Source organism: Antedon bifida, chromosome 8, assembly GCF_963402885.1.
Source record: "Antedon bifida chromosome 8, ecAntBifi1.1, whole genome shotgun sequence".
NCBI lineage: Eukaryota > Metazoa > Echinodermata > Crinoidea > Comatulida > Antedonidae > Antedon > Antedon bifida.
The window spans coordinates 3792128-3820054 of NC_136233.1; the positions used below are offsets into that span (position 1 = coordinate 3792128).

Consider the following 27927-nt stretch of genomic DNA (forward strand, 5'->3'; position numbering starts at 1 on the left):
TTCAGGTAAATACATTTTTTTTCAATCCAATTTTTGGTCAAAGTGGATAACTATTATGTTACATTAAAATGGCATATTCAACAAAAATTTTGTTAAGAATTATTTTTTCAGGGGGACAATACATCTTTAATAAAGGGTTACAATAATTAGAAGATTTACGGTAACCGTCGTCTGGAATTAAATAATAATTCAAAATCTTACGCAGGGTGGATGCATACTATTCTCTTAAAATGTAACAACTACAGATTTATTCTTAGATCATTAACATCAAGTGTGGCTTAATAAACAATAATAATCTGCCTAATACTAAGCGGCGTAAAATTTTTTGTAAAATTCTAAATGCCAACTTTCATCTGAATTTGAAAATAGGGGGCAGCAGACAATGCCAGTTTCCTTCTTCCAGTCCAGTCGTTACTCGGAGTTTCACGTGTGATACAGTGATGCTGTTAGGTCTAGCTACTGGCTACATACAAGAAAAGTTTTTACACTCATTAATACGACTTTAAATGATGTTTATTTTCAATATATGCAATCCCTACAAATGCAAGTAAACTACGGTTACGTAACAAAACGTTACAATAATAGGCCTACTAAAATAAAACTAGGTCCTAGTACTTAGTAGGCCCTATAAAGTATAGCTAGATTGATAGAGTAGTAAACTAGCCTAGGCTAGTATACCTACCTAGGCTAGGTCTAGAGAGGCTTATATTGGCCAGATTACTTTTATCAGGGAAAAGTGCGCTTTTATTACACTCATCCCATGCGAATTATAGTATATAGACTAGTATAATATAGTATATAAAATGTTAAAGCCGAAAAGACCGTGCGGAGCATGGTTGGGTTACTGCTAGGTATATAATATAAGTAATATATTAACAATAACTTAATCTAAATAATTCTGTTTTAATTACAGAAACATAGAGATGATGTACTTGAATTAATGTTGGCATGACGCCAAACTGGAAACACTTTTTGACACTTTCAGGCTTGATACTTTTACTGTTTGTGACGTGCGAGTACATAATCTACTATGTTGTCATTGCACATTGTTCATGGCCTAAGTTGACGAGGGATGCGGTGTTGGATGAAACACAACTGCATGCCATATTTCTGGCTGATCCGCATTTGTTGGGGTCACGAAATGGTCACTGGTTTGATAAGATTAGGAGGTAACTAAATCTATACTTCTACAGTACAGCATTTAAATCCACAGAGTTACTCCACGATATACGCATCCCATGGGCTATAAATAGGAGGGCCTAATATTTTGTCAAAAGTTTCTTTGAACTTGTACTCGGATTTTAATACTGTTCAAATATCTAATATTAATAAACTCTAATTGAGTGTTAAATTTAAATAGGTGAAATACAGATATTAGAGGTCCAGCTCCACCCTCCCATATTCCCCATTTTTAAAAGATGGAAAAAAAGGAGTAAGCCCCAATACTCCCACACGCCGCTCCCCTCCTTAATATCCTGGATATACCCATGATTTGAAACAAAAAAATAAGCCAATAATTTCCTTGTTGCTGAACTCTAGCATGATCATTTTTAGATGTTACATCAGCTTTTCTCTCTTAATTAATAATTTTCTCTATATTAATATTGTTTAAATATGTTTATCTCATTAATTATCCTGAAACACTGGTTATTTCTCAAAATTGGTAGAAAAACATTTCATATTCTCTTTTGCTATATATTTTGATAATTATTTTGTTTGTCTTTTTGTAGGGAGTGGCAGATGGAACGTAGCTTCCAGAGTGCTGTGACCCTGTTTGTCCCAGAAGCTGTTTTTGTTTTAGGTGATTTAATGGATGAAGGAAAATGGTCTTCTGACGAGGTACACGTAAAAATAAATATTTGAATAAGTGATGCTAATAATAATAATATGAATTTGTAATGCGCCAATTCCAGCAGTAAGTGATCAAAGGCGCGGTGTATGAAAGAGCAGATTTAAAGGCGATAGTAGAAGAACATGATCTAATAGAGGCGGCTAGGTCATTCCATAAGCAAGAGGCAGCAGAAGTAAAGGTGCTTAGGCAATGATATACAGTATGATTGTTGATCAAAAGTGAGAGCCATTTGACTGAACACCATTATAAAACCATTTTATTATATATTGTTTGTACTGTTTGTAATTGTTTCTGGATTAAATGATCGGTCCACGAAAATGAATTGGATTTATAATTGTCCACCATAAAATAAATTAAATGTGTCTTTCCACGAGTTTGTTATACAAATGTAGTAAACTATGTAAAAGAATTACAAAATATTTTAATAGTGTTATCAACATTAAAATGATTAATCCTTTTCTGTGCGTATTTTCTAATGTACGTATGTGCACGTGGTGTTTGTTGTGCAGATAAAACTGTCAGTAACCTGTTTCTGCTAAACGGTATATTTTTGGTAGCAAAAAAGAACACAAAAATAAAACAAAGGCACATCAACCACGACTGTTGCATGCTACACAGGATGCACAGTCACTGGATCTCACGTACGATCAACAATTAAGACGATCGGGCCCATAAAGATTTTTTATTGTTATTAAAACAAGTTATAGTAGGTGTGAGGGCAGCATTTGAGTTAACATATGCTTCTATTTACATGCAACTCGTGTCATACCCACCTTAGGGAGTGTGTTGGACGTTGGATTACTGATGCGAGTCCTAATCTAACTCTCACCACATTGCTTGTATCTTTAGGCAACATACTTTACTTACGTTTGCTTCTCTCCACCCAAATGCATATAAATGAATACCCAGTTAGATCACGACACAACTTTACACTGATCACTAGATGCATTATATGGAAGTATGTTTCCATACGTGTTTGATAAAAAAAATGACCGGGTTAATAATTTGATGTGCTTAGAAACATTGTGTAATAAGCGCTATAAGGACATGATAATGATGATGATATATGTGGGATTATCTAAAGGACCTTGATATGAATGTAGTTATTGCATCCACAGTCATAACTAAATTCTCATAGATATTATTAAAGATGTATAAATATGTATACATTGTAGGAGTTCTCTGCAACTGTTTCTCGCTTTCAAAAAATCTTTCACCAAGGTAGAACCGGACAGACACATGTTATCATGGGAAATCATGACATTGGCTTTCACTACAGGTATGATAATGTTTATAATTTAAAACTACTTAGACCTTGTTCGCACTGGACTTGAAAAATAGTAAAATTAACCAAGGAAACTTTACCCAATATCAGAAATTTGACAATTGTTCGCACTTGGATAATTTCATTCAGTTTTAACATGGTTTTACTGAAATTTGACTGTGATGTTAAAAACCATGATTGACTCCCATGATGAAGGTCTTAGTTGCATTTTCGGATTGGACTTTTTAGCCAGCATGGTTAGTTTTACAAAGGCTAAAGTAAGATCTTCTGGGCAGGCAGTGGTCAGTAAAAGTTTTCCAGTGTTTGAATTAGACTTTTCTTGGTCAATTTATGTGGTTTGGTTTTGACCAAATTAAGTCCAATGTGATCAAGGCTTTAGAAGTGGGTTTGCCGGTATAGGATTTGTTTTGTTCATCAGCAAATTCCTAAGCTCTATCTACACTATCAAACTTTATCAATGTGATGTGCCATATATATGGACATGATGACGTCATATCACTACCATATTTGGGCACATCACTACCATATTTGGGCACATCACACTTTTATTGTCAAACTAGTTTGATAAGTCTTTTAATGTATTTTAAACTGACCTTTGACTTTGATGTTTTGTTAATAAAAGCCTAAGCATCGCAAAATGAAGGTTTTTGTTGTTGTTACTCTGAGGCAATCAGTGTCCGAGATTTGGGTGCCCTCTCAATGACGGCCAAAATGATCATCTGTACTGTTGTATTCAACAACATGATTTTACTTGGCTGTCGGGACCAACCCTTTTAATTTTTAGTTGTATTTTTTTGGGTTGCCCCAAGATTAGGGGCAACTGTACCAAATATTGTAGTGATGTGCCCAAATATGGTAGTGATATGCCCATATATGGTAGTGATATGCCCATATATGGTAGTGATATGACATTTACAAGCCCAGTAGTACACATTATTTAATGTACTGTATGCTCATCTCCACCAAGCTACAGATCTTCAAAGTAAATTAATAGTAGTATTGAAAATGTTGGTTCATGGCAGTGCAGCGAAATTTAATTTCATACATTCAATCTCTTATTTTGTTATGTTTTAGGACCAATCAGCACTTAATTGATCGATTTGAGAGAAATTTTGATGTTTCAGCCGTCAATGTAATTAACATACGTGATATCATGTAAGTATAAGTATTAAAATTTTACATTCCTTTGCGTGGGATTTTTAGACATGTTGTTTAAAAACTTGTATGAGAAACATTTCCAGTTCATACATAAAAGCATTGAATAGAACAGTCCATGAAAATATTCTAACCATTAAATTAATTATCATTATTCGTAAACTACATACATATCAACTATACGCTTCATATCTACTGTTTGGCAACAGTGGTGTAACGCAGGGGGCAAAGGGCCCTCCAACATGCTGAGCAGTTTGTGCTCACACTCTGGAGCCCAAAGGGCCCTCCAACATGCTGGGCAGCTCGTGCTCACACTCTGGAGCCCAAAGGGTCCTCCAACATGCTGGGCAGCTCGTGCTCACACTCTGGAGCCCAAAGGGCCCTCCAACATGCTGAGCAGTTTGTGCTCACACTCTGGAGCCCAAAGGGCCCTCCAACATGCTGGGCAGCTTGTGCTCACACTCTGGAGCCCAAAGGGCCCTCCAACATGCTGAGCAGTTTGTGCTCACACTCTGGAGCCCAAAGGGCCCTCCAACATGCTGGGCAGCTTGTGCTCACACTCTGGAGCCCAAAGGGCCCTCCAACATGCTGGGCAGCTCGTGCTCACACTCTGGAGCCCAAAGGGTCCTCCAACATGCTGGGCAGCTCGTGCTCACACTCTGGAGCCCCTGGGTTTAGCCAGTGAGCGATCGTAGCTTTTTATACAAGATAACTCAATTATTAAAACAATTATGAATAATTTATAATATACAATATGGAGTATTCTCCCTATTTCGAAATCAATTCCGGACAATAAAGCGAAATATTTTACCAAATCCTAAGTGACTGTAGAGTTACGTATTGTAATACAAAAACTGTCAAATATAATGGTACAAAATAAAAAATCTCCTATTGGTCATTGTGTAATGTTTGTATTGGCTAGGCCTAGCCTACAGTACTGTACTACTAGTACTAGCTAAGTCTTGTTTGTTGCTGCGTCGCAGCTATTCATATTCTGTACAGCAATTTCCCCTCCTGTCCCGCTTCACTGCTTGTCAGATCTGAAAGTTCATTGTTTGTCTACAACACATTGGCCTAAAGATGACCTAGGCTAAGTTTACGGTTATCGCTCTCTGCGAGTAAATCAATTATTGCAGGCTCTTGCTCTTTAAACTTTCAACAGATTTGTTACAGTAAACAGTGTTGCAATGGAGAATGATTATTGCCCTGTCTGCTCTGAAGCGGCATATAGACTCACTGAAGTTTCCAAGCAACTTAACTGTACCCGATTCGGAACAGCAACTGGAAAGAAAGGCGGAGAAAAACTATGCAAAAATTACGAAAAGTTACCAAATGTGCAACCAATACTTTTGCAAGTGAGAATTTTTACATAAATTGATTTCATTTAATGATTGATGGATTTGTCGATTGGTGTCACTTACGGGAAACTAACGGGAGCCACATTATAAACAAGGATAGTAGCGTTTGAATGGGATTTTCATATTGTTTAAAAAACTACGAGTACGAGTGAACAGTCCATGCAAATATTTTACCCATTCAATTAATAAACATTCATTATTTGTAAGGGCCCTGGTTTATCACTCCTAAGGGGCCCTGTGCATGCTCTTGGTTTAGCCAGTTAGCGTTCATAGCTGCTAACCACTGAACAAGACAATGTTTTTGAACTGTAATTACGGTATGACCAGAACTCCTTAGCTTCATACAAGATTTAGTTTAGAAAGCACATGGTTAGTTCCATCCAGTAATTGATAAGACATATGCTTGCTGTTGATTCTGTTGATATAAAAAATTAAAACAAAATTTAAAAAATGTTCTTGCAGCATTATCCATTGTTTCGTAAAAATGATGCAGATTGTACTGGAGTAGACTCTGCTCCACCAGAAGAAAAATACAAAGAATTCAAACCGAATTGGGATACAGTTTCGAAGGAATCTTCAAATAAGGTAAACAAAGTATTAAAAATCAATATATATTCAGCTTACGGTAGCCACAAATATTTTGATCTGACATCAGGGATGAGAAATCTCTGCGTTTTAAACATTTTTAACCTCTTGGTATTATTTCAAAAGGGTGGGAGTGGGGTGGGTATTAAACAGACAGTAAATAGCGCCACCAACAAAGGCAATAGTTTTCTAGAAAAAAAAATCCCACTTATATTTAAAAATCCAAATCGCAATCTGGATTTTCACGATTTTTGTGATGGTGAGTGACCGTAAGTCTCTCTTTTACGTGTGAAACTGCAATAGCACCAACGGGGATCCCCTTTCCCCAGCCTATGTGACGTGATTGGTATTTTCCTCTTTTTTTTGGTTTTCCTCACTCTCTTCCCTGTGGCATAAAAAAAATACTAGGCCTACTCAAGAGCCTTGCTACGGGTAGGCCTACTTCGCAATACATCACAATTGCAAAATGGGTACCTACAAAACGCAGCTCAACGCTGACAGCTCTTAAAGTTATGGTGTACATACAAACTAGAGTTATACTGTAGGATCCCGCCTATGCTATACAACCTGCTTGAGAAAACCCATATGGTCCCACATTGTTAAGTGTCATTTGTTTAGGGAATTTGCGTACGTTTCATCGGCTTTTGTGGCGTGTTGTTGCCGCATGATTTTTGACTTTGACTTATAAGATATAAATCACTAAAGAATGTGTGTATTTGGACCTAGTAAAAAAAAAATATTTTTAGATACAGTACTATTTTTGAGAGAATTATAGTTGGTGCTTGTGATTTGAATGCACTACAGTATAACCAACTAATTGTAATTTATTAAATTCTAAGTGTAAAGCCCAAAATGTTTGTGGGCCTACATTTTTTACTTTCTGATCGACTGTAAACAACATCATTAGGAATTTCGCGATTTTCGCGCACCCTTTATTTTCGCGATCGAAAGTCGCAACAATAAAGGACGATTCTTTAATTTCAATTGCACTGTGTAGGTGCAGATATAGGATGATTTAGTTTTTCTTTTTCATCTTTCTCAATCATAGCTTTTTTTAAATTGATAGCTTTTATCATATATTCAACCTCGCCTTGTTCTCAGTGGTCATATCCATCATGGCTGCTATGTAGTGCACAATGAAAAAACGGCAGAAATTTCCATTCCATCGTTTTCTTGGCGCAATCGTAACAACCCAAGCTTTATTATGGTAAGTTAACTTGGCATTGTTTTTATGTGTTTTGGTGGCAGTACAAAAATGATGATTTGTTAATAAACGTATATCCTTGGGTGTAATCCCACTTCAGGTCTAATCCCACCCCCTACTTTATGAAAACAGGTACATCCCGGGTGTAGTCCCAGTATTCACCTGGATCTAGCCAATTCATATGAGTCCCAAAGTTGGCCCAACTTCGTGTTCTAGGGATGTGGGATTATACTAGAGGATATACGGTAATCATAATTGGTCATTGTGGATAACTTGTAGTTTCACTGGTGTTATTTATAGATTTTTCTGGAATTATACTGAAAAATACTTAATTTATAGAGAGTTGAGATGAGGAAATCTGTGAGAATGAGAAAAGCCGTCCCATCTAAGACTATAGTGTAATATAGACATAATTTGTGAATTTTTATTTAAAAAATCAAAAAATCAGAGCAATTGTGTTAACTTCCCAATGGGTTATCAAATCCATTGTAGGATAGTAAGACCTTTTGGACAGAAATCTTTCAGAATTGTGCATTTTATGATTGAATAATTTTCTTTTTGCCAACAGATGACAATCACCAGCTCCGAGTATGTATTCTCCAAGTGTTTTTTACCAGAGGAGTTGAGTGTTATTCAAATGTATTTCATTGGTGGTATTTGTATTATTTTGTGGATAGCTTATACTAGAAATCATTTTTTTACAAGAAGTTTCAGAAAATATAAAAAATGATAACTACAGTCAACTCTCTCAATTCCAGAAAAAATGAAAAAAAAACTCAAAACCAAATTTTTCTCTCAAAATGTTCCAAATTCTAAAGTGACATTCATAACACATTCTGAATACCAGACTTTCCAGGAAAATGAGATATATTAGACCAACCCGTATTATTATTTTTCCTATCCAATTAAGGCAGATATCATGAATAATTCATTACCTTAATTATTTTCTATTATAAAGAATTGCAAGATAGCTGATCTACTTCCTAAATAATTATACTATACAAACCCTCTAAATAATCTCTCTCAGCTATTAAAAAAAAACATGTTCTTGAAAGACCTCGAACCGAGGGCTCCAGTGTAATAGGGTAAAGCCAAACATTTCGGTTGGCAAACGCTGTTTGCACAAATTATTTAATCTCTCTTAGCGCCCTCTATAATGTACCATATTATGTCATAATCGTAATAATGAAATATTCAGCCCAAGGGTGTCTGGTATTAGGAGAGTTGGCTGTAGTATTTTCAGTTATAAATCTTGTAAATATGATAATAAACATATTTTATTTATTTTTTCGTTTTTTGAGTTTGTGATTCAATTAATTACATTACACTTTTTATCTTTAGTTTTCACAATATGCAGTTTTCGAGCCATTCTGGTTTTTGACTCGTTAGGTAGTTTAATGAAGCATCATGAAAATGAAAGATAGCTATTGTCAACTTGCGAAGAAACTCAGAAATGTTCGCATTTACACTATGCGGTGAAAAAAAACACCAGTGAAATTTATTTGCGTTGCATTAATTTACACTATTAAGGCAATCACATTGGTGAAGTAATCTGAAAATAAATTACTGCATAATGAACTCGGATTGCATTCAGTAATATACACTATTACTATTAATTACTTTTTTTAATTGAAGTGCCATAAATGGTAAAACAAATATTTTCCAATATAAATAAAACGATTTTATCTGTCTACACTATCAAACTAGTTTGGGAAAAAAACTGTAATGTGCCCAAATATGGTAGTGATTTTCCCAAATATAGTAGTGATATGACATCATGTCCATATATGTTTTTGTCACATAAAGTTTGATAGTGTAGACAAAGCTTTAGGTTTCAGTCTGTTAAATTAAATTTTTTTCTTAATATAATGATAATAAATAAAAATAGTACAGTGTAGTACATAATATAATAAAACATGAATGAAACTAATGTAATCTCCCCCCAAGTTTACCAGTTTTTATAACAACCCCCTTTAATGTTGACTACACTAGTTCTTATAACAGTGTCTTTCCAAAATGTACATCCCACATTAACATTTTACTAGTTATTTTATTAGATATTCAATTAACAATATATGTAGTACTAAACTGTAATTTTAAATTAAGTTTAATTATTTTCATTAACAGTAACATTTACAGCTGAGGTATAAAATACATAATACATACAAAAAAATTCAATACAAACGTATACTGTATTAAAACTAATTCCAACGGTTACAATATATGTCTTTATTACGTTATAAATGGGAACCCTGTTGGATCAAGGCTCAACTTTGCGCCGATTACTAGCTGCATTATGGGAGTATGAACATCATTTTCAATTCCACCCCCCCCCCCCCCCTGAATAAAACGCCCTGGGCCCTTTATTTCTTTGCATAAATGCCCCGCCAAATGCATATATACACAATATTGTATTGCAACACATTTCTGTAGTAGAATTCATTGATTGACATGATCTACAATTTACATTTTGATTTTTCACTAAATATGATAAGTGAAAATTAAGGCAAACATTGGCATATCATTTAGTACCACATTTAGTACTGTAACATTAAAACAATTTGTCATAAACGCACAGACATTAACTCTTGAATTTTATTCAAATTGAACTTTTTTTGGCCAAATGAAACCATTTATTGAGGAAGGGTCAACTTAGTAGATCAAATGCCAATAAACTGTTTGAGGGTGCTATTTGGTGTCCTCTACTTGGTTTAACCATGCTACTGTTTTCCTTGATTTATCCAGCTCGGTAACGAACTTGGTTGTGCGTAGACAGTTGTATAAAGGTTCTTTCACACGTGGTCCAGCAGCGACATACCAATGTATGGTTTTTACACAGCTATGTGCATATCAATTAGCACATGGCCGTGTGGAGCGAACCAAACCAGAACCATGCCGGAACAGGTGTGAAAAGACCCTTAAAGCAGTTGCACAGAACTTTTTCCGAGCAGCAGGTCAGATTGGTAAAAAAAATCCAGTGCAAATACGCCTTTTTCAAGTTATATCTTGTAGTTTCGATACTGTACTAGAAACAATTTTATAGTTTGATATTTTATAAATTTACAACAAAAAATTACCTGATTATATCAGTATTCTGAAAAAACATTATATTATTGAATATTTAATACATTATTTTATCGTATCAAAATATATTTAGTATTCATGTCAAATTAACTGATTTTAATTTATCTATTGTGGTATTTTTTATACAATTATTTTTTATACATTAACACATGTCATCTAAAAATAAATAGTAATATTTCTTAATATAAAAATTAATATAAACATTTTATTTCAGAAAATAATAAAAATGTCTTGGACATGATTTATCACAACATATAAACAATTCCTATACTGTATACACTTGAATATTTTCATATTTCAAAAATCCATGTACAACAATAAACCCATTATATTAGAAATGGCTTTGGTTTTTTTAAACCATTATTTTTTTTTGCATTGCAAACAAAACAAAATAAATACATTTTCAATGTAAAACACTAATTGCATTATATATACACCCTGGAATTGAATTTGATTGGAATATAATTTTTGTTTATAAGTTTCATTATGTTTGTCCCTATCACGCATCGGATGATAGTGATCACACCACATGCGATGATAGAGACGTGTCAATGATCATGCCACATCCAACAATTTACAATGATCACACGCAAGCGATGATTTACAATGATCACACCACATGCGATGATAGAGACGTGTCAATGATCACATCGCATGCAACAATTTACAATGATCACACCGCATGATAGAGACGTGTCAATGATCACGGCACATGGAACAATTTACAATGATCACACGCAAGCGATGATAGAGACATGTCAGTGATCACACCACATGCAACAATTTACAATGTTCACACCGCATGCGATGATTGTCAATGATCAAATCGGAAGCGATGATAGAGTTTTAATTGATCACACTGCATGCGATTATTGTCAATGATCACACCGCATGCAACGATAGTGTCAATGAAAACACCGCATGCAACGATTGTAAATGACCACCTCAATGTGATGAATGTTAATGATCACACTGCAAACTACAATTGTCGATGATCACACCGCATGCAACAATAGTAAATGACCACCCGAATGCGATGAATGTTAATGATCACACTGCATGCGATGATTTTTAATGATCACATCGCATGCGATGATTGTCAATGATCACATCACATGCGATGATTGTCAATGATCACACCGCATGCGATGATTAGTATTTAAATAAAGTAGAAATGGGAACTGCAAACAATATTGACACTAAATTGTATCAGCATACAGTTTGAAAGCCTTTTGGGCAAAAAATTGTTTAGAAACATTATACTATAATGCTAAAAATAATTTTCCTACAAAGTTACAGTACAGTAAGGTGAATCCACATTATTCTAATACACTCAAAAATATTAAATAATGCACAGTCCCTATTATTTTACAGCTTATATAACTTTACAAACTTCTTCTCAATGGGTGCTCATGACTGGAGGTTTGTTTGTTTACGGAATGTAAATTCGTTCTTCCTGAAAATTAAAGCAAATCACAACGTTACTGAAAAGAAAATTTAAAACAGTTTCTCACATTTCAGTGACATAAAACTATTTACACAACCGAACATTGGCGTCCAATTAATGCTCTCAATTTTTAAGATGATACAAGTCATTTAGTAAAATGTAATTCCTTGTAAGTTCATACATTTGTTTTTATTAAATAAATAATAATAAATATATATTGCATGACAGCCATTGTACTTCACTGATGTTAAAAATGTAGTGGAGGGAGCTGTAGCTTGGTGGTTAACGTGTTTGCCTTCCAATCCCAAGGTCCAGGGTTCAGTCCTGATCTATGTGCTAGGGTTGTAACTCACAACGCTTTCAACTCCACTCCCTAAGCCTCAAATGAGACTTGGTTTATAAGCATGATAAATGATAAAATAGTTTATCCATCCTGTAATTGGCGAGTTACTCGTTGTTGGATGAAAAGTAAATAAATAAAAAAAGAAGGTTGGGTTATTATCAACCAATGCTACCTCCAATGCTACCCTTTAAATCATGTTACAAAAAAAAATATTTATTTTCTCCGTTTTTTGCTGCTTCTTTAAACCAGTTTTACCACTCTAGATGCTGAATATTAAATTTGATTACCGTTTGGTACTATATACAATCACAACGAAATCAGCCATAATAATTATAGTATACTGGTACAGCCTTTTCTGCAGAGTGCATATTTTAATTATGAATTAATCCATAAAATTTTCGACATTTTGTAAAAATAATTATGTATTACTGTCATACAGATAGACCCGGGTTCAATTCCCGACAACTCCCAGTCCACTCAACTGTAAATGAGTACCTAGTTGAAAATACTAGGGAGAAAAAAGGCGGCGTGGAAAGGAACTGGCCACCCTACCACATAATGCCGAGGCTTAGTACAATGAGCTCCTAACAGCTTATTCCCCCACGTTCAGAATGAACACGGGACTCGCCTTTACCTTTATTACTTGCATTTCTCATGGTTTTCACAAGCGCCTCGAGCACTTTGTGGATATGTGCGCTCTATAAATCTTATTATTACTTTAAAAACATTATTGTCTTAAATGCAAGTTTTATGGTACATTATGATAAAAAGAGAAACAAAGCTCGCGTCAAATTTTCTCTCGTGGACGGTCATTAGGCCTAGCCTAGCTAGGCTTAGTTTTGCAAGCCTAGCTGGTAAACAGCAGTAACATACGTACAATATACGCTAGCTATAGGCCTAGTTGACTAGTCGCTGCATTCATTTTCTGTTTTTGCCAAACTCCAATAATATAAATTTTATTATTTATTTTTATTATTTATTATACCTACATTTCATTTTTGGTCAGAGAGTTAACAAAATATTGAATTAATTGAAATTTTATTAGAAAAACTTTTTGGCCAACAATTCCTTCATGATTTATCCATCATGTTTGTGGTAATAATGGAAGAAGGCTCTGAAATACCTACTGGTACTACTTGTCCAATTATATATTTTCCGAGTAGTTTGGTTGCTTCTAAGGAATGTCCTTTTGTTTTGAAGGGTCCTGTTGCATCCAGACCTTACAAATAAAAACCATACATTGGTGATATAAAGTTTGCGGTACACCACAAATATTAGTTCTGAAATGAACTGTTGAGTTTCTCGACGTTTCGATCAATATGCTTTGATCATCCTCAGGAGTGAAAATCTAATCAACTCCTGAGGACGATCAAAGCATATTGATCGAAACGCCAAGAAACTCAACAGTTCTTTTTAGGACAAATATACGTGGTGTATCGCAAAATTTATATCAACATTTGATTTCGCCATGCAAACCTTTAAACAATATAAAAACCATACATACTGTATTACACAAAATAGAGTTTTAGATTATAGATTTAAAATTCACATAAATTATTTATATTATATATAATATACATGATTCTTGCTTTTTCCAAAGGTCAAAGTTCATTCATTGTACAAGTACTTTTTTATATAAATTATAATATCTGTTCAATAAAAATTAAGAGCGAGACTGCAAATAACTTACCAGCATGTTCCAAGATAATCTCCTTCCCACCTGGATGCTGTCAAAAAATAAATAAAATTTAAGCTGTAAAACTAAAAAAAGGGATTTATTTATTTTATTTAATATATGATATGGATGAAATATTTACAAAATAAAAAAAATAGAATAGTGCATTTAAGCAAGGCAATCAACTAAAGAGGAGGCTGAGCTCTGGAGATCAAAGGGTTGCCTGCGACACGATCAGTTCCACACCCATACAGTACAGTTGGTATTTAGTTGGTTAAGAAGTTACTGTGTAATCTTTAAATCAAAACGATGTTCGAAATTCCCATGCACAAAGTTTGGTTGTGTGACGCCCATCTATGGAAACCAATCACCGCCAAAAATACAATTACAAACATACAATGTATTCGTGCAAATATACAACATATTCGCAGAAATATATACTTGCAGAAATGTACAACGTACTCGCAAACATACAATGAATTCGCAGAAAAGGAAAACAAAAAGACATGCACAAAAACGTTCAACATACAGTAATTCCGAAACAAACACAAAAATGTTCAGCGTAGTTGCAAAAACGAATGCCCAGAAAATGTAAATTGTATTTTTTTGCAAATACATTGTATTGTTTGTAGGTTTGTCATTGTATTTTTGGCGGTGATTGCCTTCCACACCCAACGGGAAATTTAATTCCATAGATGAGGCTATAGACCGTAGCAACAAACATAGTCATCAGAAAAAGTCTCCCAACAAATATACTTACTTCTGACAAAAACTGTGTTACATCAAGAACATAATTATCAATAACCATCCAACAGGATGTGGAGTCACTGTGGTTAGCAACCTCTGCTAAGGTAAACACATTTGTTGTGGTGTTTTCGTGTTTGCCAAGTGTCAATACAGGTGCTGTTGCCATTGAATTTGTTTATACAATATTAAACCTGAAAAAAGCATGATATATTTACTGTATATGTTATGTTTAAATTGATTGGTTGGGGGTGGAGAATACTTACTTCCTGTACATTGTTTTGGCCTCTTGAGTTAGAGCTAGGCCTAGCTAGGCTAATTGTTAACCATTTCTGAACACTCACTTTTACTAACACTGTAACATGGAGGTAAACAGTTAACACTGTACACACCACCAGGCCTGGCCAAAGCTACTATAAATTTATACCTACTACTATAAATAATTATTATTAGGCCTAGCTAGGCTCTATTGATTATTAGTTAACTTACTGTCCAATTTTTCACTACTGTTTTTATTACCTTATTTTATTGTTTGTACTTCCTTGTGATTGTTCAATAATACGCAACAACCTCAACATCAGTTTTTAACACATCAAACATGCCTACTCATCCGTGTGTATTTTTAATAATAAACATATTAATAGAGGGCGCTAAATATTTCGCGCTTTTGTTTTTTGTGGGCGTGTGGTGGGGCTTGGTCGTGACGTCGTACACGTTGCGTCATCATTTTTTTTTACTCATCCACCGTACTCGCATGGTGGCGCCCTAGACATTCAATTTATTTGTGGCGGCTCTCTCCCCCCCCCCCCCGCCTCCTGTCAACAATTAGGGTTTTTCCTGGGCGGTTCCGTTTGATAAGTGTGGATGGCCGCCGCGCGGAGAGATAATAAAATGTATTTTGTAATATTAATTATAGAATGAAAATAGTTACGCCTACATATAGGTATGTTGTTTTTATAAATGATGTAGTCTGGGCCTAGGCCTAGGCTAGTAGCCTAGGCTAGTAGGCCTAGGCTACTTCACTCTAGGCCTAGGCCTAACCTAGCCAACCAAGAGGCCCTAACTTAACTAGGCCTACCCTAGAGGCTAGTTTAGTTAGGCCTGGCTTACTCTGGACTAGGCCAGCCTGCCCTAATACTAGGCCTAGCCTAGTTATAGTAATAATAATATAGACTAGGTCTAATTAATACATAGATACTATTACTAGGCCTAGAGGGTAGATACAGCCTCACTCAACTCGGGCAATAATATGCCTAATAAAAGGAATGAATAGGCCTAGGCTATATTTCGTTTGTCGATGAATTTTTATTTCATGTGTGAATGGATGTTAGATCCATTAGAGGTAATCTGTGATGGCGCTAGTATGAACACTGCTATGAGTGGGTAATTTGATGTAGGCTACATACACGACCCCAGATAGGGAAGATTGTGTAACAAGTCGGAGATGAAATAAAATCATGAATACATTTAGTATAGCTTATTGTCGTTGTTTTAGTCGTAGTCGGAAGTTTATTGACCGACATCTATTTCTAATGTGTAGTAGAGCGTTTCGTTGAATAAGTTTGTATTATAACAGCAAGTTCATTTTGGATTTTTATTAAATTGAAAAAAGTTAGTCTTACCAATGGTTTATTCAGATTCAACACTGTAACCATGGAGAAATAAGTTAGTAACTTATTTCTCCATGCTGTAACTAATCCCTAACTATTCAATAAAATTATATTAATATTATACTATTATATTGTTGAAAAATGGATTGTGTTTTATGAAAATGTACTGATAGTAACTTAACAAAGATACGTTCTAGTCTGATTATTAGGTATCCATGCAGTGATGAAGCGAAGGATTATTTTTGTAGCGTTCAATTTAAAATTAATTTTTTTACAAAGAAATATTTTGGTTGTGAAGGTCGTTAAATTCATTGGCGCCAGCATTACTTCTTTTAGTTTTTACTAATTTTCAAAAAGCTAGCAACAAAACATTTAAAGCCCCCTTCCCTACGTTTTTTAGATCTAATTTAAGATCACAAACTATATTTAATGTAAAAATAATACTATATGGTCCTATTGCGATAACTTTTTTCGTCTTTAAACGGTTAAAAATGTGAAAAATAAGTCGATTCTAATAATTATAGCGGCCCGCTATAAATCCCAAAATGCATTGCGCGCGGATTGGTTTTTTTTGTTTTTCACCTGTAATTCGCCCACTTTTCGATCGATCGTGAGGCCAAAACAAAAGGAAGACTCCTAACTTTTCAGCGAAAATACCGGATTTTCCCCAATTTGTATCAACAGAGTCTGGCAAAAATAGAAAGACAATTAATGCAGCAACTATACAACGTCAGGCTAGGTATATAGCTAGCGTACGATGTTCGTACGTTACCGATGTTTACCAGCTAGGCCTACAAAACTAAGCCTAGCTAGGCTAGGCCTAAGACCGTCCACGAGAGGTCGATCGCCGCGAGCTACTTAGGTAGTGCATTGTTTCTCACTTTTTATCATAATTTACCATAAAACGTACATTTAGGACAAGGAATGACATGGTTTAATGTTTTTAAAGTGATATATATCATGTATTATTTTCCAAAAAACGTCCAAAATTGCAGGGAAGGGGTCTTTAACAATGCCCTGCATCCAACTCTGTAACTACTTTATGACTAAGTCTATCAAGATCCGGGTCCGGACACCCCTCACTAAATTTTTAAATACACGCGACTAAAAATACAATAACATTTTTTGCGTTCAGTGCGAATGATGAAGGTACTTCTGGTACGGTAATAAATTCTATTAATTATTGTAAATTAATTATTTATTATCAAATAATGATATAAATATGAAGCTGCTGATATAAATATTGAGGAAAACGTTATTTTGAAATAAATGCTAAATAAGTCAGCAGTTAATTAAAACCACAATTTCCAAAATTCATTTTCATTTATCCACTATAAACTGTACAATAAATAATAGATATAAAACAAAGAAAATAATGATAGCAAATTTGCTATGCTACCGGCGTAATATTACGGACGTATACGGAAATGAAGATAAATAGGGTACTACAGTACTACACAGAAATACAAAACTATATACAAATCGACGACACCTATGACGGGTTTTTCCTGAACACAGTGTGTGTAGGCCTCCTTTCCATTGTATAAATACTGCAAACTCCATAATATACGATGAATTATCAATGGTAAAAGAGTTATTTTAAGTACCAATAAATATAGATTACAATCAATTACTCTCATCAGGAGAGAGATACATCTCCCTGCTCTCATGACGCGCGCACCACAAGCATCTAGTAAATCAGAAATTCATTCTGTGCATGCTCAGAAACTTATCTACACTTATCTGTGCGCGGTATAGTAGGCCTATTGGTGACTGCTGTGCATTCTGCCAATTTACAAATATTCTCTTCCAGACTGGACTTCTATAACGTATAAATATGGATATTGTATACGATGAAATGGGACCTAAATTTTAATTTAGTGGCAGAAAAATTTAGTATGAACTTAAGGGTGTTGCCCGGGCCACTAGGGCAACACCTCTAGGTCCGCCCCTGATGACAAGATGCGCCATGAGATTGAATAATCTGTGTTGTTGTCTTTGAGTGTCCAAATATGTTTACCGAGTTCAGTAGAGTTTCTAGAACGTGTATGCCTAAGGATCTAAGGGTGTTGCCCGGGCCACTAGGGCAACACCCCTAGGTCCGCCCCTGATGACAAGATGCGCCATGAGATTGAATAATCTGTGTTGTTGTCTTTGAGTGTCCAAATATGTTTACTGAGTTCAGTAGAGTTTCTAGAACGTGTATGCCGGAATGATGAGGTGTGATTTCTGTACCGTGTCTTTGAAATGATTCCTGAAATGATGCTTATGTAGAATTTACTATACCGGCCTTGTACTCAATATGACAATTGGTCAAAAGTAGCAGCGCTGCATAAAAAATACTGAAAATTGATTTTATTATTGCAATAAAAATCAAACGTAACCAATTTCAAACACGAACAATTTCCTCTGTCTAATGAGGTTTTGAAATCTATTTTTATTTTGTTTAGATTATGTAGGAAACTTTGTAGTTTGACGACATTTGTGCGTTACTTGACTGCTTCACAGGCCTCTGAGGCCCTTCGACCTTTTTATTTTGCTGTCCATCCCGACTTCTTTGGGCAACATCCGAAGGAAAGGGTGAGCTAAGTTTTTAAAGTAAAGGTAAAACCACAGAAAATGTCATTACATTTTGAATGTTGTACACAATTAATAAAAAGTTACGTGATCTATGTGCAGTTTTCTAAAATCACGTCTTTGGTTAATCACTTCGCAACTGGCAATAAATACAACTACATCATTTTTAGTGCTTATAAACTTCAGGTCATGCGATACAGTTTATATTAATTATTGTTTTGATCAGGTGTCATACCATTTGAAGGGTTTTATAAAATCCAATGATTTTTCCAATTTTTGAGCATGTGATGCATGTATGTCAAGCCTCATGGCTTGAGTCTCGTGATTTTACCTAACCTTAAACTCCTACACTACGCACCTAAAGTCTACAGAAAATTCAATACAATTGTATTTTGTTTCGAAATCTCAAAACAGAAAGTCAATATAATTAATTTGTATCACATTTAGTAGAATTTCTGAATAATAACATTTCTTTTTAAAGGCAGTAAATGAGGAATCATTACAACGATTGAGCAATTACTTAGAAAATTTATATGGTACAGGAATTGCTAGTCCAACCACAGTCAAATTCTACCTCAGAGGGCAGGGATCAAATGCTAAAAATACTGCGCAAAATACAGGTAATGCTATTCAATCTGAAGTTATAATCTTTCTTGTTTTTCTTTTCAGAAATCCATAAGTTACAAATTTTGGCAAATTAGGATCTTTGTAAACAAATAAACTAAAATTAAAAAAAAGATCTAAAATATAATTTTTATATTGACTGCATTTCTGCTCAGTTATTGCGCCTAAAATACTATTTAAATCAGTAGGTTAGCAGTACCCAAAATGTAATGGGCTCTGGCGGTCAATTCAAACGTTACTACAGTGTAGTTGACTCAAGGTCAGCGGCTGTCAATCAAATAACCGTTATTTTGCATTGCAACTAAAAGTTGCACTGCAATAACCAGTTAAATGGCGTTCTAACATTCAATCGATTGTGTGTTTTTTACAGTTATTTTCAGGCTGCCATTTAACCGCTTACTGAAAATATGTCCTGTTTTTGATGCAAAGAAATTGGAGTTTAATAATTAATTCACATTTTCGCAGCATAATAATATTTGTTCGCAGCAGAAACAGCAAATGGTTTACTGTACTCCCTTCTCAACAACTACTTTTGTATTTGTATTTATAGAAAATCATGTTACTGTCTACACACAAGCAGTTACAATCAAACTGTTCTCGCAAGATGTTCAGTCGACAGTTTCCCAAATTCTTCGTACATGCCACCTGAAAACGGACCACCTGAAAAGCTTGGTGAAAAAAGGCGCACATCGATCCCAAGTATATTCACGTCCAATCAAATGGGACCATACTTACTATGCATATGCAAACAAACAAAAACCTGGAGATGCCACACCACCTGCAAGATCAAAACAAACTTTAGAGTGAGTGCTCTATTAATTTTGAATTTATTGAATTTGACAATAAATCATAAATATGAGAGAATAACTGTTTATTTTTTACATGTTGCATAACGTTTTATTTTTTAAAAATTAAATGTATTATAACTCATTTGTTGAAAGCTTTTTAACCTTTTCTTGTATATGTTGGTTCTACAACTTAAACCTTAAAGATCGATCTGGGCTAGTGAAAATTGTAAATGTATGTTCGAAAATTACTGGATTCTCATTGTGAAATAGTTTTTCTGATAAACAAATTTAGTTAAAAACACTGAAAAATGTCCTTTTTCATGATTTCAAACTTCTACCACATGGTGGTACCGGAGTCCTGTGTATGTGTAGGACAAAACGAAAACTAAATTCCTTTGTTAATAAAAGTTCAAAATACTGTACATTTTGTTTATGGGCCATAGTATTATGAATATGACCAAGGATGAATATGGAATTATATATGGAATATCTTTAGATGTAAGATATTATGTTTATATGTGATATGATTTTTAATGATTATTATTATGTATTTTTTTATATTACTTCAGTCCTGTTTTTAAATTGCGGGATGAATAAAGAATTTGACTTTGACTTTATTTGTTTATTACAAAATTGATTTCACTTTCAATTTAATTTATTTCCACAATATAATAACATACATACAGGATAATAAATGCAATAAAGCAATCATGTGGGGGAGAGTCATATAAGTCAGAAAGACTTTAAGTTTGACCCACCCCAAGGTATAACATTAAATACGAATACGAAAAAGAAAAAAAAGATATACATAAACTAATAATAAATAAAAGAAAACAAAGCTACAATTTCTATTTAAACCATTATTATGTGCTGTGTCGACAAGATCTTCCACTTTTCAATAACAAACAAACTTCAAACAGTCACTTTAAGTCCATGTAGATGCTATCTAGTGACTGGAACTGTTTATTTGAACAGGCTAACCTTCTACTCTCCAAAAAAATGTTAGATTATTGCAGGCAGTAGACTTTTCTACACAGCTTTTCTCCCATTTCAAAAAAGGTATGCAAAACAATTCACTAATCACATTTTACGATGAATCTCTTATATTTAGATCATGGCTGACAAAGAACAGGCAGAGAGCTCTTAGGAGACTGGAAAAGAGTCAGTTAATACGAGATGATGCAGATAATTTACGATCTGAGCTTTGTAACCGGTACCATCTGAGAGATATTAGATGGGAAAGTGATTGGAATATCGGTGCATTCCGAATGTCACTTAGCTCATTCAGGAAGATCCTCGAGGAAAATCCGTCTTATGCATTGTACATTAGAGGTCAGTTTTAAGTCAGTCAGTTTAGATGTTGGTGATCTACCCACAAAGTTACCAATAAATGGTTCATAAAATCAACATACCCATGTAAATAACTAAATCGTGGTTCACACTAGAACGCAACGTAACGCAGCGACTAACGACACAAAGTGCTGTATTGCGTAATCACAAGTGGGAACCGACGACGCAACAGTTCTTGAAACATCGCAGGTTTTATTTCACGCAGGCGGGGGCAAGCACAATTATTGGAAGGGAATTTTCTTACGTTGTGTAGGTTGTGTTACGTTGCGTTGCTAGTGGGAACCAAGCTTTAGGCTGAATGGTGGACTCATTGCAGCTGAGTGGTTAGGGTACAGCATACCACAATTATGTATTCCCAAATAAATTGTACATTAATCTTGGGGGAAAACAACTTAAGGTTACTTTTGTATCAATGCTGTGTCTAAGTTTAATATAACGGCAAGTTTTAAACATTTTTAGAAATAGAAATTCGGCCTATACAAGTATTTAACTTGGATTTATGATTTCTCTGCTTTGTTCCAACTATTATAATTGGTTTTTTTTTCAGATAAAGAACTCATTTTTGGTTCTATTACAGGAATTTGTAAAGAGGGTTTTATATTACTGTCAAATGAGTCTGTACCACAATATTGGTCACGAGTAAGTATGCAAAACCATAGAGGGTGCTATTTAAGCAATCAGTCAAACATGGTAATAATGAAACATATTTCGCCTTTAGTAAACTACAAATAGTGTTGAGTACTGCACATACCTTTTTCACAAAGCAGTATGGTGACATAGCGATAACTTATAGGCATGTTTTCTTTCCATAACCATACCTTTAGTGGGAATAGGAACACTTTAAATATTCGGGAGATTATCGAGAAGGTGGGGCATTTTCCAGTACATCTGAAAAATCCTGTTTTCCAGTCGACGTTGAGTTGCGTTGAATCGACTGGATTCAACAATCTTACAGGAAAAGGGGGGGGTAAAAATCACTGATTGAAAAACACTGTACAAACTGAACTTGAGCGTACTATGAAATATTTCGTAGTGGTTTAATTTATTGTGATTGGGAAAGAGAATTTACACGTGCTTATAACATATTGTCTCCAGTCAGTGTCATCGCAATCGGTGATGCTTTTGTTGTGCCAGTTTTGCAGTTTAAGATGTAATACAAAAAAAGTAAATAAAACTGCAGTAAACGCCTACATAGACTTTGTACTGTAGATGTTTGAACTACAGTGTCTGTATACGGCACCTTGTCTAGTCCTAGAATTGCCAAGAAAACGGCCATCTATTTCACCTTTGTAATAAAAAAAGATCGTAATTGAAGGTACGTTCGGCTAGAATTAAAACGGAACTATAAATACGCGAAAATGTCAAGTGAGTGCTATGTCACGAAAATTCTGTACGCGAAAATAAAGGCATATATAATGTGTATTTTCACTAAAATGATTCCATCATTCTAATGTGTAGGTTCTTGAGCACCTGCCGAACGCAGCACCACAAATGAACCTCCTATTGACAATGGAGGGAGAACTCTCTGGTTACCTCGGAAACGCTGTTATCTCACATGAAAAATATTTCCATCGAATAACAATAGAAGACTATGCAATTTTACTAAAGAAAATGTTAAGCAGTTTTAAAGTTTATCATTTGTCAAGACGTCGTTGGAAGGAAGGCAGAGTGATCCTACCCAACTCAATGACAGATTTGAAAATCATTGTTGAAGGGTAAAGTTATTTGATTTCAATTAGGCGTAGGAGATTGTTATGTTGCCTCAAGCCCAAAGGTCCTCCAAAATCAACAATGTAATGTACAGCAATTGTAAGTGCTAAATCTACCTTAATTTTCAACTTATTCTTGGCAAACAAATTTTTCTAATATTCCTAATCTCCTAAACAACCTTGTTAAGTTGAATTTGCATACATGAGTAATATTTATATAGCGCCCTCTATTTTTTTTGCCCAGTTGTAGTTTTTCAGCAACAATAAGTTATTAACACAAAATCATCTAAAATAAAAATTCTCAAAATGTTGAATGATATTTTTAAGGCTTATTTTAAACACTACCTATCTGCACATTTTGACTCCTCCACATTTGCATAACTGTATATAATATACCTGCCAACTCTCGCACATAATACGTAAGTTTCACGCATGAGGGCTGATTTATACCTCGCGCAAACGTTTATTTCTATTTAATTAATTTGAGTATAATTAGCCTAGGAATATGTTTATTTTTTATTTTATAAGTGATGTAGTACAGGAAGTCTAATTCAATTAAATTATACATAGAGGGTGTATTTTGCGATTATTTTGATTTATTATAACATAGAGGGTGCTATATACAATTTTAATTTAATTTCTTTCGCATTAGCTACGGAAAAAGTTGGCAAGTATAACATCCAGAGTAATATTTTTATTGTAGGATTATTGGACATTTAGCTGTAACCACATCAGGACAATTAGTAGTTCCAGCTTCAACACAACCTCAGAATGTCATTAATTTCTTAGTGCAAAATAAAGAAAAATGTTTACAGAAAGTAAACAATTATCCAAGGTACATTTATAATGCAACATTCATATAGTGCTATTTTATACCATGAGCAGATCCAGCCATGCAGTCTGACCATTGCCCATTACTGTAGTTGGGGACATGAAAAAAATACTAAAATCCATGGGTTCTTTGTTCGGTTCCTTTGTCATTTGTAAATCTATGAGCAGTTTAATCAATCGTACCGATGTATTAAGGCTGGTTTCCTGTCGACGTAACAATTCCAGTTTTGATACGATTTTACATCAATTTATCATTAGTTTCGACAGGATTCCGATTGTGAAATCGACGCAACATAAGAAAATTCTAACGACACATAACACCATTTGCAGGTATGCCCCTCGCCCTAAACTGAATTATTGTTTTAGTATTTGTTACAAAATGATATCACATTCATCGTATCTTTAGTATAGTCTTGTGTAGGGGGATACGCATAATAGGTAGGCCTACCTGTTATACCTATTGTGTACTATTGAAACAAAAATTTGCGCAAAACATAAGAAAACATGCTCAAACACCAATCAGAAGTGATGCTTCCAATCGTCATAAATCTGACCGACGTAGTTGAATGTATTTTGTGAAATTTCAACTTTCGTAACAACACTAAAATTGTTGTAAACTTGAGTCGTGAAGTTCAAACTAAAAATGTTCACTTTCGGGAGCGGCATTATCTACAGCAGTTTTCGTGCGGCCCAACACAATCTTGACAACTGTCATTGATGTCATATTTTTGTAAACTTTGCATAAGAATCGTACGAAACGTTCTTGATCTTCGTCGACAGGAAACTAGCCTTTACCAGCATGTTTCAACGTGTTCTAAACTTACCCGTAACATATCAAGAGTATTTTGATACGCTAGCTAAGTGTCAAAATGTTAACGGCCCATAAAAGGTTCAGCATATGCCAGTGTTTTACTACACTAAATCCACAGTTTGTGGACACATGCATGCCAATTGTTCTGGTTGGATAAACAATAATGTTTTTTTAATTATAGGCTTCAAGCAAATAGGAAGAGGTTGTTTGCCCAATGCATTAAGAACTACAATTTGAGGAGTTTAGAAGTTGATGTATCTCTAACAGAAGATCAAGTTAATAATGGTTTAAACAGATTAATTGACAATAAACTGCCACTATCTGTTTCTATGCAAGACTTGCGCATACGAATATCACGATACTATACGGTGCTACGAGATGGCGAGGTTTATATTCCATGGGATTTGCACATTACTTAAACTTACTTAAACCATTTTCGTCGTAGTTTGAGCTAAAACTTAAAAACACATAATTATTTTACCGTATAATAATTAACAATCAACTGGAAATATTCATTTCTATGCAAAACTTGTGCATGCAAATATCATGATATTACAGTGCTACAAGATGGTGAGGTTAATATTCTGAGAGATTTGCACTTAAAACCGATTACAGTCATAGTTTGAGCTAAAACTTAAAATTATGCAAATGTTGTAAGAAACTAAATACATAAAACTATATCAAGGTCACCTTAATTTAACTAATTCGCATAAAATTTTTGTTTGTTGATATTTTGATAAATAAATAATAAATTAGGATATTACAGCCTGTTTTCCAGTCAACGTTGAGTTGCGGCAAGTTGCATTGAATTTTCAAATCGTTAAAGTTGAAAATAAATAACGATGATGATGATCAAGTCAGACCGCTAATATTTACACATTTTTACGCTATCGTTCATGGTTTTTTTCGTTCTACAAGTGCAAACCGAAGGTCCGCTACATGCATCCGGGCCCGTGTTAATATTGAAAAAGTCCCTTGTTCTTCACGTATATGCTGATTTCTTAATCTAGACTTGCACTAGAGACAACAATTAAATTGTTACAACACTGTCGTGTTGCAACAATTAAAACATTGTTAGCGCTTACCTATTTTTTCACAAACTGCAATGACATAATTTGTAAATCATTTGATTGGTCAGTTTTAACAATGAAGTTGAAGTTGAACTGAGTTCAACTTCAACAATTGCAGATTTTAATGATTTTTTATTTTTTACCGCCTTTTCCTGTAAAATCGTTGAATCCGGTCAGTTGAAGGGAATCAGCGCAACTCGCCACAACTCAATGTTGACTGAAAAAAAGGCTTACGATAAATATGTATATACAAATAATAAATGTTTGTAAGTTGGATAGTGAGAATATTTCATAAGTTCAATAATTGACTGCTCTATTTTCATCCATGGTAAATCAGTGACGAATCTAGGCCGGGAAGCTAGGCTATATACAGTGCTCTAACTTTAGATACGGAGTAGAACAGTTATAGGTGGCGCGAACAAAACAATTAGATATCACTTTTCCATTAGGTAGGGCAAATGACAAGTGATGCATAATTTAACCAATCAAATTGCAAGAATACAATCAGGTGTGTTGCATAGAATGTAATGCGACATTTATATAGCGCTATTTCATGAAGATCAGAGTGCTGTGGACTTAGATTTTACACCTTTTCAACAACATTCTTCTCCCCTAAGGGTCACATCGTGTCATCGCCAGCCAACTACGGTGCCACTACGTCTGTCCACGACAGTGTGTGTGTGAACTAGTACACCAGGGTAACCCCTACTCGTCTTTGGGATAACCCTATTTAGGGAAAATCTGTATTTATTAAAAGGACAGTCACTTTATACAAGAGGCAATAATGCGTTAAAGCACTACATATTGTACAAAGTTGTTTATGAACCTAAAAATTTAAATATTTATTACATGCAGTATTATATTGTTTTAATGAGATTATGTTAGGTTAGAAAGAGAAAAAAAAATCTGTTAAATCTAATAAGAGTACTACAGTAGATATTGAATTAGGCATCGCAACATACAACATTGTTTACCAACATTGCTGCCATATCTATTCAAAATAATTTACCGAAACGATGATTTCTACATTTTCACACAAGAATCGTATATATATACACTATATGTGCATATACAGTGAGGTATGCTGGGTGTGGTTGGCTGGGCAACATGTGGTGATTGGCTGAAGGGGCACGGCTTTAAATTGGCAGTTTTGATTGGTCAATTTTCTGCAGCCATATTGAAAGCATTGCTGAAGTGACTCATGTTTTTATAATAGAATTGGATTAGCAAGTAAAATACATCTTTGTTTGAAATGATTGGTTCAATGCTGTTTGTGAGACATAGAATTAAAAGATATAACAGATAAAAAGAGATATTGCCTAATTAGTATTTAAAAGGTGTTGTAACAACTAACCATCCGGCGCACACTGTAGCTATCGGCCGAGCCAACTAGTACGAATAACACTTACTAAACAAATTGCCACAAACTGTAATCGCGTTCTATTGGACGCATACTGAAAGCGCCTTCAGTACGCTAGTGCTTTCAAGCAATCTGATTGGATAATTACTTACTAAACTATATGGCGCGTGCTGACTTATAATAAATTAGAACGTACATGCGCAGTGGAATTTTTTAGTGAGCTATTAGCTTTTTCGCCGCAAACTGTCATGAAAATGACATGCTTAACAAAAAATAGTAATTTTGAAAATGTAACTTGCAAGATTTAATTTATTTTCATGCGCCTGGATCATGAATCGTACAAGCTGGACACAGCTTGAATGAATGTTACATCTGGTTTTCAAAACGCATTTTGCAAGTTCGGTTGCATTATTTCGAACAGCCTTAATAAATTCACTTACCATATGTTTGTCTAAATTTGCTATT

General features: G+C 34.6%; 3 protein-coding genes across 6 annotated transcripts; 2 read left to right on the top strand and 1 right to left on the bottom strand.

The window, feature by feature from the left end:
• Positions 1 to 408: 408 nt before the first annotated feature.
• LOC144850849 (metallophosphoesterase 1-like) lies at positions 409 to 9763 on the top strand. Of its 2 annotated transcripts, none has more exons than XM_078708327.1 (9): positions 409 to 543; positions 914 to 1169; positions 1731 to 1839; positions 3028 to 3131; positions 4212 to 4292; positions 5455 to 5647; positions 6113 to 6235; positions 7302 to 7442; positions 8008 to 9763. In XM_078708327.1, the coding sequence occupies exons 2-9, from the start codon at positions 949 to 951 to the stop codon at positions 8167 to 8169; spliced, it is 1134 nt and encodes a 377-aa protein (XP_078564453.1). In that variant the 5' UTR covers positions 409 to 543; positions 914 to 948; the 3' UTR covers positions 8170 to 9763. The 2 variants fall into 2 exon arrangements, with proteins under 2 accessions (XP_078564453.1, XP_078564451.1); XM_078708325.1 differs by having other exon boundaries at positions 469 to 572; positions 922 to 1169.
• Positions 9623 to 20306, bottom strand: LOC144850873 (cytochrome b5-like). 3 transcript variants are annotated; one of them, XM_078708369.1, is made up of 5 exons: positions 20279 to 20306; positions 14749 to 14926; positions 14004 to 14040; positions 13441 to 13532; positions 9623 to 11979 (listed from the first exon to the last, which is right to left on the bottom strand). In XM_078708369.1, the coding sequence occupies exons 2-5, from the start codon at positions 14899 to 14901 to the stop codon at positions 11956 to 11958; spliced, it is 306 nt and encodes a 101-aa protein (XP_078564495.1). In that variant the 5' UTR covers positions 14902 to 14926; positions 20279 to 20306; the 3' UTR covers positions 9623 to 11955. The 3 variants fall into 3 exon arrangements, with proteins under 3 accessions (XP_078564495.1, XP_078564494.1, XP_078564493.1); XM_078708368.1 differs by lacking the exon at positions 20279 to 20306 and adding an exon at positions 15252 to 15346; XM_078708367.1 differs by lacking the exon at positions 20279 to 20306 and adding an exon at positions 15222 to 15344.
• Positions 15545 to 27406, top strand: LOC144850833 (T-cell activation inhibitor, mitochondrial-like). The gene is made up of 9 exons (XM_078708303.1): positions 15545 to 15675; positions 18793 to 18922; positions 19401 to 19539; positions 20094 to 20346; positions 21443 to 21663; positions 22229 to 22320; positions 23140 to 23396; positions 24094 to 24225; positions 25214 to 27406. Exons 1-9 carry the CDS (start codon positions 15650 to 15652, stop codon positions 25449 to 25451), a joined length of 1488 nt encoding a protein of 495 aa, XP_078564429.1. The 5' UTR covers positions 15545 to 15649; the 3' UTR covers positions 25452 to 27406.
• Positions 27407 to 27927: the final 521 nt, after the last annotated feature.

Excerpts from the sequence above, each read along its gene's own strand:
- LOC144850849 (XM_078708327.1), top strand. The coding sequence starts at position 949 with ATGACGCCAAACTGGAAACACTTTTTGACACTTTCAGGCTTGATACTT. Across the intron at positions 1,170-1,730 it reads TGGTTTGATAAGATTAGGAG|GGAGTGGCAGATGGAACGTA; the intron begins GTAACTAAATCT and ends GTCTTTTTGTAG. Across the intron at positions 1,840-3,027 it reads GAAAATGGTCTTCTGACGAG|GAGTTCTCTGCAACTGTTTC; the intron begins GTACACGTAAAA and ends TATACATTGTAG.
- LOC144850873 (XM_078708369.1), bottom strand. The coding sequence starts at position 14,901 with ATGGCAACAGCACCTGTATTGACACTTGGCAAACACGAAAACACCACA. Across the intron at positions 13,533-14,003 it reads GATTATCTTGGAACATGCTG|GTCTGGATGCAACAGGACCC; the intron begins GTAAGTTATTTG and ends TTTATTTGTAAG. Across the intron at positions 11,980-13,440 it reads TAATTGGACAAGTAGTACCA|GAAGAACGAATTTACATTCC; the intron begins GTAGGTATTTCA and ends TTTAATTTTCAG.
- LOC144850833 (XM_078708303.1), top strand. The coding sequence starts at position 15,650 with ATGAAAATAGTTACGCCTACATATAG. Across the intron at positions 20,347-21,442 it reads AGATCAAAACAAACTTTAGA|ATCATGGCTGACAAAGAACA; the intron begins GTGAGTGCTCTA and ends TCTTATATTTAG. Across the intron at positions 21,664-22,228 it reads TTATGCATTGTACATTAGAG|ATAAAGAACTCATTTTTGGT; the intron begins GTCAGTTTTAAG and ends TTTTTTTTTCAG.